Below are 17,188 nucleotides of genomic sequence, written 5' to 3' on the forward strand. Positions count from 1 at the left end.
TAGCGAGTCGAGCGATATGTCATCTTGTTTGGGATCGCCTAAACGTCCCAATGCTCGAGTTTCAAGCAAATCCATCGAGGGATTCGGGAGATATTCAATCAAACCGTATTAAGACGTAGACATCCCGGATTGAATAAAAAGGGAACCTACTGTAGCCTATACACACAGTCTCAGCTGAGTAGTCAGCGGAGACACTCTTGCTGCTACTATCATCGTGGAACTCTGTCATTATACAAGTGTAGGAAGACGATTCTTCCAAGTTTTATAAAGTGGACTCATAAGACTTCGAGCGTTGTAGAAATTTTTCTAAGTCTTCGTAATTGAACTTAGAATATTTACAAGTGTTCATTAAATGGACTTGTATTATTTACGTGTCTCCGAAGCTGGAATTTTTCTGTGTTCACTGAATGGACTTGTATTATTTACGTGTCTTCGAAGTTGAAACTTTTCTAAGTGTTCACTGAATGGACTTGTATTATTTACGTGTCTTCGAAGTTGGAATTTTTCTAAGTGTTAATTGAATGGACTTGTATTATTTACGTGCCGTCGAGACTGAAACTTTTCTAAGTGTTTGGACTTGTATTATTTACGTGTCTTTGAAGCTGGAATTTTTCTAAGTGTTCACTAAATGGACTTGTATTATTTTCATGTGTTCGAGATCAGAATTTTTCTACGTGATCATTGAATGGACTTGTATTATTTACAAGTATTCGAGATTGGAAATTTTCTAAGTGTTCGTAAAATGGACTTGTGTTATTTACGTGGAATATTTGCGACTGTTGAGGATCCCATCCTTCTAATAGACAGTGATTGATTAACATTGCTAGTGATGAACTTTAACTTTCCAACGGCTTTGAACAAAGTTAGGATTTCACTTGCATTTACTCAAAGACTTGTACATTTGCCAGTGTTGGTTTAAAAGACTTATAAATTTCGTCAGTGAATTTATTTATGTGGAAGGACTTGTGTTTTCGTCAGTGGTCACTCAAAGACTTTATGAATTTCACCAGTGATTAACTTTAAATATATTCAAACTTCCAAGTGAATGGACTTGTGTTTTCATTCGAGTTTAGGCAAAGACTTGCACCTTCGCCAGTAACGAATTTTGAGTTTAACTATAATTTCACAAGAAGGGACTTGTGTTTTTTCGTTGCCAAAAGTTATACAGGGAAGGGGATCTTCCTAGTGATGAACTCTAAAATTATTAATACCACTCATATCATTTTAGGAGTGTTGGAAGTCTTGATGTACAATTATCAAGATCTCTGCTGATAAGTTGATCATCCAAGGTTTTCATGGACTCAGTGCTACTAGTGACCTTGGGAACATCAAGCCTCTCAGTCTCATTGGGCTGAGGTAGTACAACCCGGGCCTCAGAGTTCGAGACATCTCTACCTGCCGTCAATCCAGACGGTCCAGCTGCCTCTGTCTGGAGTATCTGGAGTCCCTGGAATCCCTGGAGTCTTCTGGAACGTGCTTCAACCAGCTTGGCTTGGTGAGCTGGAGAACCCAAGCCATACTATTGGAATACGAGGAAGACAGTCCATTTCTACTTAGAGGTGATGTGCAAACTCATGACTTATTTGAATAAACTCTTATACAATCAGAGTCAAAGTTTTTCTGTAGATAGGACCCTACCTCCTGTACCGAGCCCTAGCTACAATTAATCCAGTTTTTCGCCCTGAGAACTCTATTTCATGCTACTTTAAAATTTAATCTGAGAGTCGGGCTCTTTTACTGGTACAATATATATATATATATATATATATATATATAAAGCCAAAAATTGAAGATTTGTTTTTGCTAATGGTTTAACATCACATTAACACAAAGATTTTCAGCAACGCAAGGATGGAAAAGGCCTAGGATCAAGAAGATAGCATCCATGGCTTAAGCTACAACCCCAGCATTTGCCTGGTGTAAAAATGGGCAACCATGGAAAGCCATCTTCAGGGCTGCCGACAGTGGGGTTCGAACCAACCATCTCCCGAATGCAAGCTCATGCCTATGCGACCCTAACCACATGGCCTACTTGCTTGGTGAAGGTTTGTGATTGGATTAAGATTTTATACAGGACATAAATTCCTTATTTAAGTAATTTTCAATGCTTTGGACATACTTGTATGCTGGTCACACAGCGTAGGGGTAGCAAGCTTGCCTCTTACTCAGCGACCCCTCCCGGCCAGGTCAAGGATTCTTATGATCTGAGGGCTGGTTCGAGATCCACTCAGCGTACAAAAGAAAAATGGGGAAAATATATGATCTGGCGTTTCAACCCTACACTGCATGAATTTATTTGCACCCACAACTCTGACATGCAAAAAATTATTACAGGGAGATCAGATATGTAATAACACACTGACAACATACTGATGATGAAGATGATGATGATGATGATGATGAGGAGGATGCTTGTTGTTTAAAGGGGCCTAATATCTAGGTCATCAGCCCCTAATGGCACAAAATGAGACAAAATGTAAGGACAATTAAAAATCCATAATCTTGCACTGACCAAAATTCAAAACGTGAGGATGAAGAATGAATGGACGGATATGAAATTAAAACAATCAGTGGATCTGACCTGCAATGCCCCACAATCCCAGAAACTAGTGTTAAACAGTAGTATTACTAACCAATACTGAATCAATGATGTATGTAATCTAAACAGGTCCAAAATCCGGGTCATCGGCCCTTAATAATGGTACTTATCACTAGGAAAGTAGAACCATGGTATTTGTCATGTTGTGGTACTTATCAAAAGTAGCGTAGACTCATGGTATTCCACGCATTATGGTACTACTCACAGGTAATGTAATGCGCACATGTAACAGACCTATGGTGTTTCACACATTGTGTCGCTATTTACAGGCAACGCAAACCTATGGTGTTCTTCACATAAGTGGACTAACCACAGGGACTTGCACTATCCCATGTGTTCCTCACATAGTGGGTACTAATCACAGGCAAGGCAGAACCATGGTGTCACTCACCCACGATGTCGCTCATATAGTGGTAGAAATCGCAGGTACTGTAAGATGCATCCTGAGCACACACTGTCGCTACTAATCACAAACCTATTGTGTACCTAACATAATGGTGCTACACGCAAGTAAAAGCGACCCATGGTGTTCCCTGCGTGGTGGTACTAATTACAAGTAGTATCATAGTTCTAATTTGATCATCCCTTGATCGCCCTTCTCAGTCGCCTCTTACGACAGGCAGGGGATACCATGGGTGTATCCTTCATCTGTGCCCCCTACCCACAGGGGTTGTGTGTTTGGTCCGGGAGGGGTATTTTATTTCCCTCAAGTCCGCCGGCAAGCTGGTTAGGACCCCCCTATCCGCCACCTGGGATGTGCCATGTGGAAGTATTACCTCTCCCCCAGCTACACCAGCTTAGTAGGTTCATGGTGACAACAGATTTCTGATGTACTTGATCATACTGGTGAGCAAAAAGGGAAAAATTTAGAGGTGTGCAAAACTGCTTCATCATGCACTGAAGGCCACTTATGTACAAATGTTATCCCAGTAAAGTATATGAGAAGAAGTATTGTTTATTACTTGTAAGAGCGTAGAAAACAAAAATTGATTTTTAGATGATTAAAAGAGATTTAATACACTAATGGAATTGGAAAATAATAACTTGCTAAAATGGACAGGTCATGTCCACAGTTCAACTGATGTTATAGCCTTTGAAACAATCTGCATTCTTTTTCAAATACAGTGCTGCTTGGTCATGGTCATCCATCAATGGCTTCTAATTTCAGATGACCATCAGCCATAAGCATAGATTGCACAGATGCTAGGTAACAATGTTTGATCATCCATCCATACCTTACGTCACAGCCTGCACGGTAAGTAGGCAACAATGTCTGGCCATCCATCCATACCTTACATCACAGCCTGCACAGCTGCTACGGTTAGACTTATGTCAATCTAAGCATATTTTCAGATGGTCCCCAGCCACAAGACATTTATGTCAAAAGAAATTACAAATATATTTGTTAAATGTAAACAACTCCAGCTTGAGAAAATACAATACATATTACAACACAACACACATTATTATTATTATTATTATTATTATTATATTATTATATTATATTATTATTTAATTATTTATTTATTTATTTATTTATTTATTTATTTATTTGGACTTAAGTCCTGCAGCATTAATGAAATAATCATCAAATAGAACACTATCAGGAAGAACTTCAAGTCACTGCTGCTCATAACCTTCATACATGCATCTTTTTAACATTTTTTATTTTTTTATTTTTAGAATTGGCTTTACGTCACACCAACACAGATAGGTCTTGTGGCGACGATGGGATGGAAAAGGCCTAGGAATGGAGAGGAAGTGGCCGTGGCCTTAAGTAACGTACAGCCCCAGCATTTGACTGGTGTGAAAATGGGAAACCATGGAAAACCATCTTCAGGGCTGCCAACAGTGGGGCTAGAACCCACTTCTCCCGGATGCAAGCTCATAGCTGCACGCCCCTAACCGCACACATGCATCTTAAAATAAATGCCTTAACTGCATGATGTAGCAAATACGCTACATTCATATTTCAAGAATTCTTAGCAAAAAATATCGTAAATTGAACATTATTAGAAATTTTTGGCAAAAGATAAATATGCTGAGGATAGGGGCGTGTTAAAAAAAACACTCCCCTCCCCTACACCTGTCCAACTGCCTCAGGCAAAGATATCATGCCCATAGATGGAAAACATTATCGCTCCTAGCCTTCTGTAGCATCATTTCTGGAAGTACGGATGTCAAAGTTATTATGTACATAGTAAGGTTTGCCATTTTAGAATATTACTGAACTACAAGAAGAATATTATGTAGTGAAAACACTAAGAAGTGTAGGGTTAGCTAAAACTGTGCTGATCTGATTCAAAATTTCATGCAGAAAATTTGGTCATAATGTAGAAATAATAACTCCAAACATGATAAAAATCTAAATTGAAGTACGAAAATGTCACATGACGCAAGTACACGATCTCATCGGTCTGGCGTCATCGTCCATGTTGACTGTATTAACAGACGAAATAACATAGTGGGCTTTGAGAAACAGGATACAGGTCACACATTTCTCCTTTACGTTAGTGTCTGGTAAAGTTAAGTTCAATTTCTATACAGTGTGTAATAATTTGAAGGTTATTTTTTGGACTTACAAAGAATCCTGTGCAGACAGTGAAGCACAAAAGTTATTAATGATCTACAGTTCCAAAGTGCACAAATACATGGCATACCACTCCAAACAAATTATTATTATTATTTTTTCTACTTGTTTCACGTCGCACCGACACAGATATGTCTTATGGTGACGATGGGATAGGAAAGGTCTAGGAAGTGGAAGAAAGCAGCCATGGCCTTAATTAAGGTACAGCCCCAGCATTTGCCTGGTGTGAAAATTGGAAACCATGGAAAACCATCTTCAGGGATGCCGACAGTGGGGCTTGAACCCACTATCTCCAGATTACTGGATACTGGCCGCAATTAAGCGGCTGCAGCTATCGAGCTCGGTAACGAAGTATTTATCAATGTGCCAAAGCACAGTAAAACTAGGTAGAAATGCAGGTGATATATCAAAAAGTCCATTGTTTATTGCTGTGAGAATCATTTTAATGTAAGTTGAATTTGTTTGAACTTTTAATCACTTTTCCAAGTCTGCCGTTCTAAAGGTAACACTTTAAATTTGAATCATTAATTTTTTTATTTTAATGGCGTGTGGCCTCCGGAGAGGCCTGGTGCAGGTCTCTTGATTTGATGCCCATAGGTGACCTGCGCGTCATGAGGAGGATGAGATGATGAAGACGACACACATACACACACAATCCCCATGCCAGGGGAATTAACCAATTATGGCTAAAATTCCCGACCCTGCCGGGAATTGAACCCAGGACCCCTGTGACCAAAGGCCAGCAAGCTAACCATTTAGCCATGGATAGGACCGATTCTTTAATTAAATGTTTCAGTTACATATTGGAGTACGAATGAATAAAAAGTGCATAAGTTAATGCTGATTATTAAAGTATTCTCCAAACCTAACCTAAGTTTTCGGTGATCCATACCAAATTAATAAACAGAAGGGTTTATGAACCAAACTGATTGTTAAAGTTACACCAATTTATCTTGGCATGTGACAATTAATTACTTACATACATACATACATACATTCATTTTTATAGACCAGGGATGGCCACTAACCTTAATTTTGGGAGCTGCAAATTTAGGAGAAAATTTAGGAGACAAAATTGGGAGCACGTTTAGAAAATGGTTTATAAAATGAAGACATTTTCCATTTTATAACAAATGAAGGAACATTTATTTTCTACACTACACAGAGCATTTTTGTTCATGTACACATCAAGGAATGAGATTTTACTTTTGAGAAGTGCTTTTTCGTGTGTTTATTTTTGCTGTTAGTTTTTTGAAATCTGGCTGATAATTGGTAAGCACAGTTCACACAAGTTCACATAAATGTTCATCAGTTAGTTCAGATTGATATTTAGATTTAATAAATTTAAGCGTTGAGTACAGTGATTCACACACATAAGTAGTCCCAAGGATTGAGATAAGTCGTCGCTCAGCACTCTCTTTTGTTAGTGGGTATCGAGATGTGTATGTATTATTGAATAGGATGACATATTAAATTTCCTTTGTAAAGTTCGTGTACTGGCATGCATGGTCTTACTGTAATGTTCTTCAATACCGAATTCTCTTCTGCCATTTATTACTGTACCTCATATTGGACACTGCTGAATTTCCAATCTCTGAACTGATAGTCATTCTTACATGTACGGTACAGTTGTAATGTAAACCAGACTGTGATTTTGACATTCTTGGTTTTGTGAACTGAACCACTGTGTTCTTGGTGGTGAGTGCAGTGGTAGGTACCATGCTGAACTATGATTTAAAAACACTTGCATCATGTGTCCATTGCAATTTAAGAATCTCACATTTGTTCCATATTGACTTTACAAGAAAGAAAATATATATCTTAAAAACAGTAATCTGCCTTGATCAATACATTAAATCTTGAGGAAAAAAAAACATATTAAAGATACATGTTTTGGCCCTACTGGGCCTTCTTCAGCCTTGAAAAAGAAATATAAAGTTTACAGAAATACTATAGATAAATACTACAGTAGAAGTCCATAAGAAGGAATTGATCTTGAAATGATTTAACTTTTCATAATGTAAAAACACAAACATAACAAAAAAATCATATTAAAGAATATATAAAAGAAGACTTCTTCTTGGAGTCTTGATGAAATGAATCAACAGCATCAAAATTTTTGTGTTGTAGAAAGGTTTGGAAACTGATAATTAGAAAAAATGAAATGTATTATGTTGTAAACATGGAAAACAAAAGAAATGTAGCAAAAACATGAATGATAGAATTGCTGCCTGCTTTGCTCCCAAACGTACAACTGCTCAAGGGGTACTTGAGGCTAATCTGTCCACCATTGACCTAAACTATATTGTAATGCTGGTGAAAGTAAATAAAACAGCATGAATGAAAATGAAAACCTACAACCTGTTTTCCAGTCATTGACCGGGTCAGGGATGTAATGAATGAAACATATATATGCTGTTATTACAATGGGGTCGCTACTCCCAAGGTGATTTTATTAATGAGTGATAAATGCGATGAAATGATAATGGAGAGTGTTGCTGGAATGAAATATGACAGGGAAAACTGGAGTACCCGGAGAAAAACCTGTCCCACCTCCGCTTTGTCCAGCACAAATCTCACATGGTGTCACCGGGATTTGAACCACGGTATCCAGCGGTGAGAAGCCAACGTGTTGCCGTCTGAGTCACGGAGGCTACAAAACAGCATGAATATTCAAGCATTTTGTAACCCACATATGACAGTTTTAGTAACTCCTCTTCTACGAAGTGAAGAAGACAATCTTGAGACATTTGCTCTCCAATACTGTTCCAAATCTACAATATTTATGAACTGTAACCCTTTCAGTCAAGTCATTTAGACAGAGATGCAGACTTTCAAGAAAGGCAATTAGTAATACAGCCGTTAGGGCACGGGAGGGGGGCAACCGAAGATTTTTTTTCGAGATCTTACTGACTTACACATCATTGAAAAATAAGTGAACAACCAAAAATAACATACTCAAAGACTGGCATATAAACAGTTTATGATTCTTACCTGCTACAGGAGCAGGTGATCTGCAGTACCTATCTGAGTGGAGGTTGAAGGATCATTTCTTTTGTTTGGTACTGTGGTTGTCCCTTTAGTAGCTTGTAGTTCCTGTTTTGTAAAGGTACACTCACTGGTGACAGGCTTTTCCTTTTGATATTATGTGCAACTTCTGCACTAACAGAGCACTTAACAGTTTGGTGTTCATATTAGCATGGAATTCAGTCTTGTTCTTCCTCACCAAACTAAAAACTCTTTCCACTGGAGCATTGCTATGGGGTACTAGAAGAATAGCCAACATTAGTTTACTCAGTGAAGGGTACTTCCTCATACCGGAAGCATCAGTGATCTTCAATATTTTGAACCCAAGTCTGTCGGCCCTTTCATCCCTGTCAAAATGGAATCCATCAAATTGGAAACGACTAAACTCGGTTTCCAAAGAATCAGTTTCTTCCGATGACAGAATTTTAGGAAACCGGTCAATCATAAATTCTACTGATAAGAAACTCTTCGATTTCCTCTGGAAAACATCAGCAACTTCAGCATGCTCGAGAAACTTATCCCTAATTGGCCATTTGTTAACAATGTGCTCACATGTTTTTGTATAGAACAGTCTCACATCAGAATAAAAGTTTTTCAATGTAGTTTCATCTAGAGAAACTGCCCTTATGTAAGCCCTTGTGTTTGCCCCAATGACCAACTCGCTGTCACTTTTCTGCAACTTAGCAGAACTAAATTTCACATCAAGCAAATTAGTATTGGACTCTGGAACAGAGGATGGGTTACATCGCGCATTCCTATCTGCGAAATGCCACTGTAAAATTTGTCACAAATGGAACATGATAATTGCTTTTACTTAAATGAAGTGAAAAATCTGCGGTAAATTAAGAAATACAGTCGTTATTTGAGAAATATGAATACATACTTAAGGCCTGCAGACAGGACTCCTTTATGTCGTATTCCGCTGCTGGTGCCGTCTTTTGTTAATTTCTTGGGGTCCAGGGCTATCACCGAGGAATGGGAGTGCTATGTCTGTGGATTCTCATTATCTTTGTCCATAAGACTAGAGTGGCCAGTTCAAACAGCAAAATGGAGGTCAACAGCATTCACAATGTTATTTCGTTCTTCAATGAGGCAAATGACCATGTTATAGTGATGTGGGTGGAACTCTACGGAAGAACAACTAAGGACGCATTTAACAACTTGGTGCTGCACATTACAGAGAAATATCGCAGGTACCACAAAAATGATTTTTGTTGAAAGAAAAATAGCATGATCCCTGGACCAATAAATCACTAATCCACAGAATTCTTCTTATGTACATTGGCCATAGCTTTTTGTCGCCTATTAAATCTTGCATATCGCGATACAATTCAGGAAACGATGTCATTGACAACTGAAGCAATGAAACGAAAGCAAAGAACTTCAGTGAACACAGACATCACACACGAAAATGTTGAAAGTGTAAGACAAACAAAAGACATACGTGTGTTACTGTGAGCGTAGCACCAAGGGTACTTGTAAAGTAGTAAAGTAGGTGTGCATAATATTCTTCAAAAATAAAATATTTCTTAATTTGCTGCAAATTTTAGACTTCAACTGTGTAAAAGCAATTATTATGTTCCATTTGTGACAAATTTTACAGTGACATTTCGTAGACAGGAATGCGCGACGTAACCCAGAGGATGCTCTCACAAAACGAACAATAAGGTCACTGAAAAATTAATTTAACTTTGAGTGAAGTTTATGAATAAGCGGAGTCTCTTTTTGGAGGAATACATTCAAGGAGTTGAAAAGTGGAAGAACAAAGCTGAGAAACAAAAGGTAAAGATTAGTAGATGGATTTTCAAATTGCTCCTTAACTTTCAGAAATTTTAAGTTGGCCTTGTCAGAATCTGATTCACAGAAGAGCATTTTTAAAGGGTTCCACTGTTCTAAGACCCATGATACACACTGCAGAAGAGATAACCACCTGGGAGAAACATATTTCAAAATTTTGTGAGGCTTTTCACCAAAGACTTCCTGGGATACGGTACCTTTAAAGCATTCTGCCTCTTTGAACTAATCAGCAAATAGTAATAAACATCAATTAAAAACTGTTCAATATTAACATTTACAAGAGCACTGCACCCCTTTTGAGCAGCTAAGTGCACAAGATGACTAGCAAAGCCTTGCACACGAATATTAGGATTTTCTTTACAAATGAAGGAGCTCACACCTTTGGAAACACCAGTCATAGTACTTGCATTATCACATGCAAAACCTACACAGTTAACCCACAGAATTCCCCTCTTCTTCAGTTCATCATCTAAAATATTGAATATTCCTTTGCCTGTATTGTCGCTGGATTCTCGAATGTTAAGAATTGTCGTTTAAATTTGCGTAGATTCCTCATCGAAAAGCGTAACAACTAGTGGGTGGAGCTTTTTGTCATTCATATCGTTACTGCCGTCTGTTGCCAGGGCAAAGGTCTGGGACTTCATTAACTCTGTTACCTTTTTTTTATTTTACAATGCTTAGTAAAGCTAAAGGTTCCACCTATTCAATACGTTACGATAACGTATTGAATAGGTGGAACCTTTAGCTTTACTAAGCATTGTAAAATCTTGAGTCAATACGGACAAAAAATGAAGTTTTTAATACTAAATCTGTTACCTTTCCCCTCAACTGTAGAACCAAAGTTTTAACTAGTGCTCCCGTGTTTGTTCTTACACATCAGTACTTTGAAGCTATTTTCGAATCGGGAAACATTTTCTTGAACAAACGTCCCGCATGGTCACTGCAGGCTAAAGGCATGTTGTGTTCAACAACTCCATGTTTGTTACTGAGCTTTCATCTTCCGAGGATTTAGCAAAAATGGTTAAATTTTTGTTTGTGTCCCTCAGCTTAACTGTATCCGTATGAATTTTGCTAGCCACGTGTTTACGACAGTCGTCTAGCCCACCATGCGCAACTAAAAAATCGCGGCTACACACACTACAAAACACGTGTGAAGGAGATTTGAGGAACGAAGTAAATAGGGACATTCTTTCGAGTATTCCTCCCTGAATTTTTGAACTATTTTTGGTTTCTTACTAGCGTCACTGGTCACGGAAACTTCACCACATGTATTTTCCTGCACAAGAAATCGCTTCATTGTTTATTTCAAACTGTTCTCATTTCGTCACACGTGACTAGTATATAAATACTAGAAGAGCAATATTTGTAAATTTGGCAAACTAAATCACAATAAATACTTATTCAGCAGTCACGCACACGGTATTCACAATGAAACTGAGTTTGTCACCACTTTGACCCCAAAACAAAGACAAGAGAACTCTGATACCTGCATGGAAGTCTGATCACGTGACAAACAAAGACAACAACTCAGCAAGATATACCACTTCACAGACGGCTGTTTTTCCGATACTGGAAGCACACACTGCGTTCGGCACGTGAAACTCTAAATATTACTGAGAAATCCAAAAAGAATATTCTGAGACTTCACGCTGAAATGGCATTCCTTGTGCATCTTTTTGAACACTTCATACACATACATTTAAAAATCAACAAAAAAAATCGTAATTTGTGGTGTGTCATTCGTAAAGGCGTAATTATGATGGGTAATTCATAATTATTACGATTGAATCGTAATAGTTGGCATCTCTGTTTAGATGGTCAATTTTATTTATACAGATTTTAGATCCCCATTTACCTCATTTCTAGGACAATGACTAAAATATATGAATGCTCCTCTTCTATTTTGAATTACCATAAAATTTATCACATCTGAGGATCTTACCAGTCAGTTCGGATCCACTGTCAACCACAAAACTGTCCACAATGCCAGACTGAGGCAAAAACCAATGACGGAAATCCTCTTCCGAAAATACAGGAGCCAGATCAAACCGTGTCAAATACTAGAGGGAAGAAGATATAAAAATTATTCAATCTACAAGAAAAATAAGTATACATAACTTACAGTAGTGAGTCATATAAGAAAGATCTTTCTACACTGCTGCCCATTAAAATTACAACACGACAGAGGAGGCGAGCTGTCAAAACTGGATTTATTAGACAGAATATCCAGGTTACAGGTCAAGTTGAAATATTTAAGAACACACAAAAATATTTCAACTTGATTTCAAGTCAATACGGATGTTATAATGTAGCTATTAAAGCTCGTTACTTGTAATGCAGGTTACAGGTTACATGATTATTCTGGCTGCTCAGTACGAAATACTGAATACAGTAGAGTCTCGCTCATCCGACCTTCGCTTATCCGACATTCCGTGTTATCCGACACTGGTAGACTTAATTTGAACTTTTGGTGGAGACTAAATTCAGGCACACCCGCTGTGGAGGGTGCGACCTTGGGACAAGCACTGGCCTGACCGCTGGCGGTAGGGCAGGTTTTTTTTTTTTTCTCAAGGACAGGTGCAGTGAGTCTTCAGTCATTGTTCATTGTAGTATTGGTTGGGTGCGGATGTTGTAGTTTTCATATCCTCTGTGAGTATAGCGAGTAAATGGAAGAAAGTGATTGTTTCTATGGAAGACAAGTTGAGTGCATTAAAGAGACTGGACAAAGAGGAAATTCTTCAAAATGTGGCTTCAGATTATGGACGTTGGATGTGTTACAGTGGGAGACTGGAAAAAAACAGAGGGAAGAAATTTAAAAGTGCTTCTCTACCAGAGCAGAGAAAAAATGAAAAATGTGAGTACGAAAAAGTAAGTGAAGCACTATTTCTTTGGTTATCTCAACACCGGGAGAAGGAGCTGCCAATATCTGGCCCCATTCTGCAGGAAAAGGCTGTATATTTCCAGAAGGAGTTTAATGAAGGGGACCCTAATTTTCCTGCCAGTGCTGGGTGGCTTGATTGGTGGAAAAAAGTTTCTTTTCGTAAGACATCTGGAATGTTTTCGTTCAATACTGCATGTACTGTACAATTGAATTGATAATTCAATAAACAGAGCACCGTAAAACATGTCATTGTTTTAGTACTAGAGTATAGCCTTCCTGTTTGTTTCAGTTAATTTTCAAAGTTATTCCGTATTATCCGACATTTTCGGTGATCCGACGTACTCCAGGTCCCGTTTAGGTCGGATAATCGAGGCTCTACTGTATGTGGAAACTAGTACTGTGCAGTGCCACCACAAGTGGTAAAAACTGCTGCTACATGAAGCACCACTGAGAGGAAGAGACATTAGATGTCAATCAAGGGTATCTTGCCGATGAGACTGCAGATGTTCAGTGGCAGGACAGTCGTCTGACCCTAGACCACATGCTTTTGACAGGCGAGAGATATAGTGAACATGCAAACCAAGGAAGCAATGCGACATGGTCATCGTGCAGAGAATGACGACGTGTAGCAGAAATGAGATGTATCGTAGAAGATGATAGCATGCCTGCCATTCGACTCTCCAGGCCCAATGTTCCATGTATTACTGCAGCTTCAGGCACATGTGGTGAGCAGTCAATGGCAGCCACAGTAATGGACAAGAAGCCCCACTGATTCAGATGGCTATAAACTGCAGTGCGGACACAGATAGTTATGCCATACACCCAAAATCTTGAGCACAGATGTTTGTACGCTCTGTAAATGCCACATGCACCCGATTTCTGTCTTTGCGCTTGTTGGTACGATGGGACCATTGGCTTCCTGCACGTCAATCAGCCCAACCCTCCTCGGCCCACTGATCTCATATCCACTTCACTGTGGTTACATTTATTCCAATGAAAGAACCAATTTCAGAGAGAGATTGTGCACAATCCCAACAGGCCACGATTCTGCTGCAGTCAACGGCAGAAAACTGTTTGTATGGGTGTCCTGTATTTTGATGCGGCATGCGAACTCCATCTGCGAACACAAATGGTGGGGAAACACATCACGACCTCCCAAGGCCCTCCAATCTCCAATTGTGTACCGCTTATCAGTGTCGTCAATAGTGCACGTGCTGCGCAATTTGGCCGAACAACTTATCACATCTTTGTCCTACCCTGCTCTACGCATTTTCATCAACGTGAGGTCCATCAAATGCACCCTTCTTGGTGTTGGAATTTTAACGGCCAGCAGTGTATATGACCTAACTAGTTACTTGCTTGTTCCTTTCTGTTCCTTTGCATTACTTGACAGTACTCGTACATACATATATACATCATTATAGACCATTATGGCTTTCAGCATTCAGTCTGTAAACCTTTGTAAATTTATTAACCGCTGCCACAATCCTCTATTTTTAACTAGTTCTGTGGCCTTGATTAGTTCTATACCTCTTATCTTTAAATCATTAGAAACTGAGTCTATTCATCGTCTTGGTCTCCCTCTAATTCTCTTACCCTCCGTAACAGTGTCCATTATTCTCCTAGGTAACCTATCCTCCTCCATTCACTTCACATGACCCCACCACCGAAGTCGGTTTATGTGTATAGCTTCATCCATTGAATTCATTCCTAAGCCTTTATCTCCCAATTCAGAACATCATCCTACCATTTTTCCCACCTGTTTGTACCAGCAATTATTCTCCTTACTTTCAAGCCTGTTACTTCTAACTGATGAATAAGATATCCTGATTCAACCCAGCTTTCACTCCCATAAAGTAAAGTTGGTCTGAAAACAGACTGATGTAAAGATACAGTAGTTTTGTCCAAGGGCTGACTTCCTTCTTACAAAATACAGTTGATCACAACTGCGAGCACACTGCATTAGCTTTACTGTGCCCTGACACTAATGAGGATGAAATTAAGGCCTTCTATTTTACCCTCTGCATTCTGATGTCCCAGATTCGTAAGCCTCGCATCCAATTATATTGGAGCAAAGACAAATGTATTGTGACCCCAATTACACAATGAATACTGTGAAGGGCCTCAATATATACCTAAATGTTTCGAGATTTACCACACAAAATCTTCATTCTAACATCACTGTTGTTGAGTAAAATTATTCAGAATAACTCACCGAAAACTGTGCATGAAAATTCTGGTTGCTCTTCCATTTATGGCATTTATTGCAGAGCGATTCACAGTAGTTCTGACCGTGTTCTTACTTGTGTTGAGGATGATTTAAATATGATTTTAAGCGAGCGTGTGGGACCATTAAACCTGAAGCGAATGGGTCAATGAAATGTAACTTAAAAGTTTTTCAGTCTAACACAAGTTCAATGTAATTATTACACTATAACATACCTGTAAAAAACACATTAAACAAGGAATAAAAATACACACTATTAAACAAAGAATGACATGTTTAACTTGTGTGTTCAACAGACTGAAAAGCTTTTAAGTTACATTTAACTAAGTTGACACTGGAAAGTATGGCTTCCTTCTTAAATTATTTTAATAATCTACCCTTAATCCCATAGTCCCCCAGTACAGCGAACATCTTTCCCTCGGTACTCTGTCACATGCTCTCTCTAGATCTATGAAACAAACATAATTGTCTATTCCTCTCGTAGCATTTTTCAATTACCTGGCGCATACTGAAAATCTGGTCCTGATTACTCCTCTGTGGTCTGAAACCACACTGGTTTTCACCCAACTTCTTCTCAACCACCGAATGCACCCTTTCTTCCAAGATGCCAGTGAACACTTTGTCTGGTATAATGATCAATGAGATACCTAAATAGTTGTCGCAATCCTTCCTGTTCCCTTGATTAGAGATAGGTGCATTTACTGCTTTCCTCCAATCAGAAGGTATCTTACTAATACTCCATGGTAATCTTATTACTTTATGAAGCCATTTCACCCCTGCCTTCCCACTATATTTCACCAATTCACGTCTAATTTTATCTATTCCTGCTACTTTATGAAAATGGAGTTTATTTACCAACCTTCCACTTCATCAAGCGTAATTTCACAAACATCGTCCTCCTCTCCATGACCTTGGTTGTCTGACATCACCAGGAAGATTTCCTTTTATGCTGAGAAGATTTTCAAAATATTCCTTTCACCTGTCTGGTGATTCCCTGGGACCTATTATGAGTTCACCTGAATAACTCTAAACACTACTTATTTCCCTTTTCTCTGCCTTCCTTTCTTAATTACCGTCCAGAAAGGCTTCCCTTCTGATTGATCTAGCCTTTCCAGGTTACTACCAAAATCTTCCCACGACTTCCTTTTTGGATTGAACAACTTTTTGTTTTGCTCTGTTTCTTTCATCCGTATACAATTCCCTATCTGCATCAGTCCTTGTTTAGAGCCATTTCTGATACGCCTTCTTTTTAAGTTTATAAGCTGCTCTCACTTCATCATTCAGCCAAGATGTTCGCTTTTCCCCATTTTTATGCACAGTTGTTCCTAGACATTCCCTTGCTGTTTCTACTGCACCATCCCTGTATGGCACTATGGCAGCTATTTTCTTTCTATATCCTGAACCTGCTTACTGTCCATTTTTTGGAACTTTTCACTAATCATATCCACGTACTTATGTATAATGACCTCGTCCTGAACATTTTCTATCCCTATTCAACTGCAGACAGATTTCACTTTCTGTACCCTAGGCCTAGAGATACTTAGTTCACTACAGATCAGACAGTGGTCTGCATCATCAAAAAATGCCTGGAACACCAGCACAATTCCTAACAGATTTCCTGAATTCAAAGTTGTTTAAGAAACAGCCTTATGGACCTGGTACCCCTATCCTCCCATGTGTAGAGGAAAACAGCCTTATGCTTGAAGAATGTATTCCTAACTGCTAATCCCATACTAGCACAGAAGCCCAGCAAACGCTTCCCATTCCTATTGACTTCCGTATCTTCCCCAAATTTACCTATCACCCTTTCGTATCCTTCCATTCTATTTCCAATTCCTGCACTGAATTTGCCCATCAGCACTATCCAATCCTTTCTCAGTGCCACTGAATGCTTCATAATACCTGTCAACTTCATTCTCACCTGCACCATCACATGGTGAATACTCTGAGACTATTCTCGTCCTAATTCCTCTAACTGCCAAATCTACCCATATCATTCACTCATTTACATGCCAAATAGAAGCTATGTTGTGTGCAATAGTATTCCTGGTGAACGGTCCTATCCCA

The 17,188-nt window shown here is 38.8% G+C and overlaps 1 protein-coding gene across 3 annotated transcripts in view; it reads right to left on the minus strand.

Annotated features, from left to right (window-relative positions):
* Positions 1-17,188, minus strand: part of LOC136864446 (glycylpeptide N-tetradecanoyltransferase 2) — a 298,318-nt gene that overhangs the window by 94,441 nt on the left and 186,689 nt on the right. For all 3 annotated transcript variants that reach the window (XR_010859313.2, XM_067141451.2, XM_067141450.2), the window contains one exon: positions 11,956-12,073. Coding sequence is in view for 2 of the 3 variants with exons in the window: in XM_067141451.2 (XP_066997552.1) it covers positions 11,956-12,073 (118 nt within the window). In the remaining variant the exon portion in view is untranslated. The remainder of the gene's footprint in view (positions 1-11,955; positions 12,074-17,188) is intronic.

This window comes from Anabrus simplex, chromosome 2 (assembly GCF_040414725.1).
Source record: "Anabrus simplex isolate iqAnaSimp1 chromosome 2, ASM4041472v1, whole genome shotgun sequence".
Lineage (NCBI taxonomy): Eukaryota > Metazoa > Arthropoda > Insecta > Orthoptera > Tettigoniidae > Anabrus > Anabrus simplex.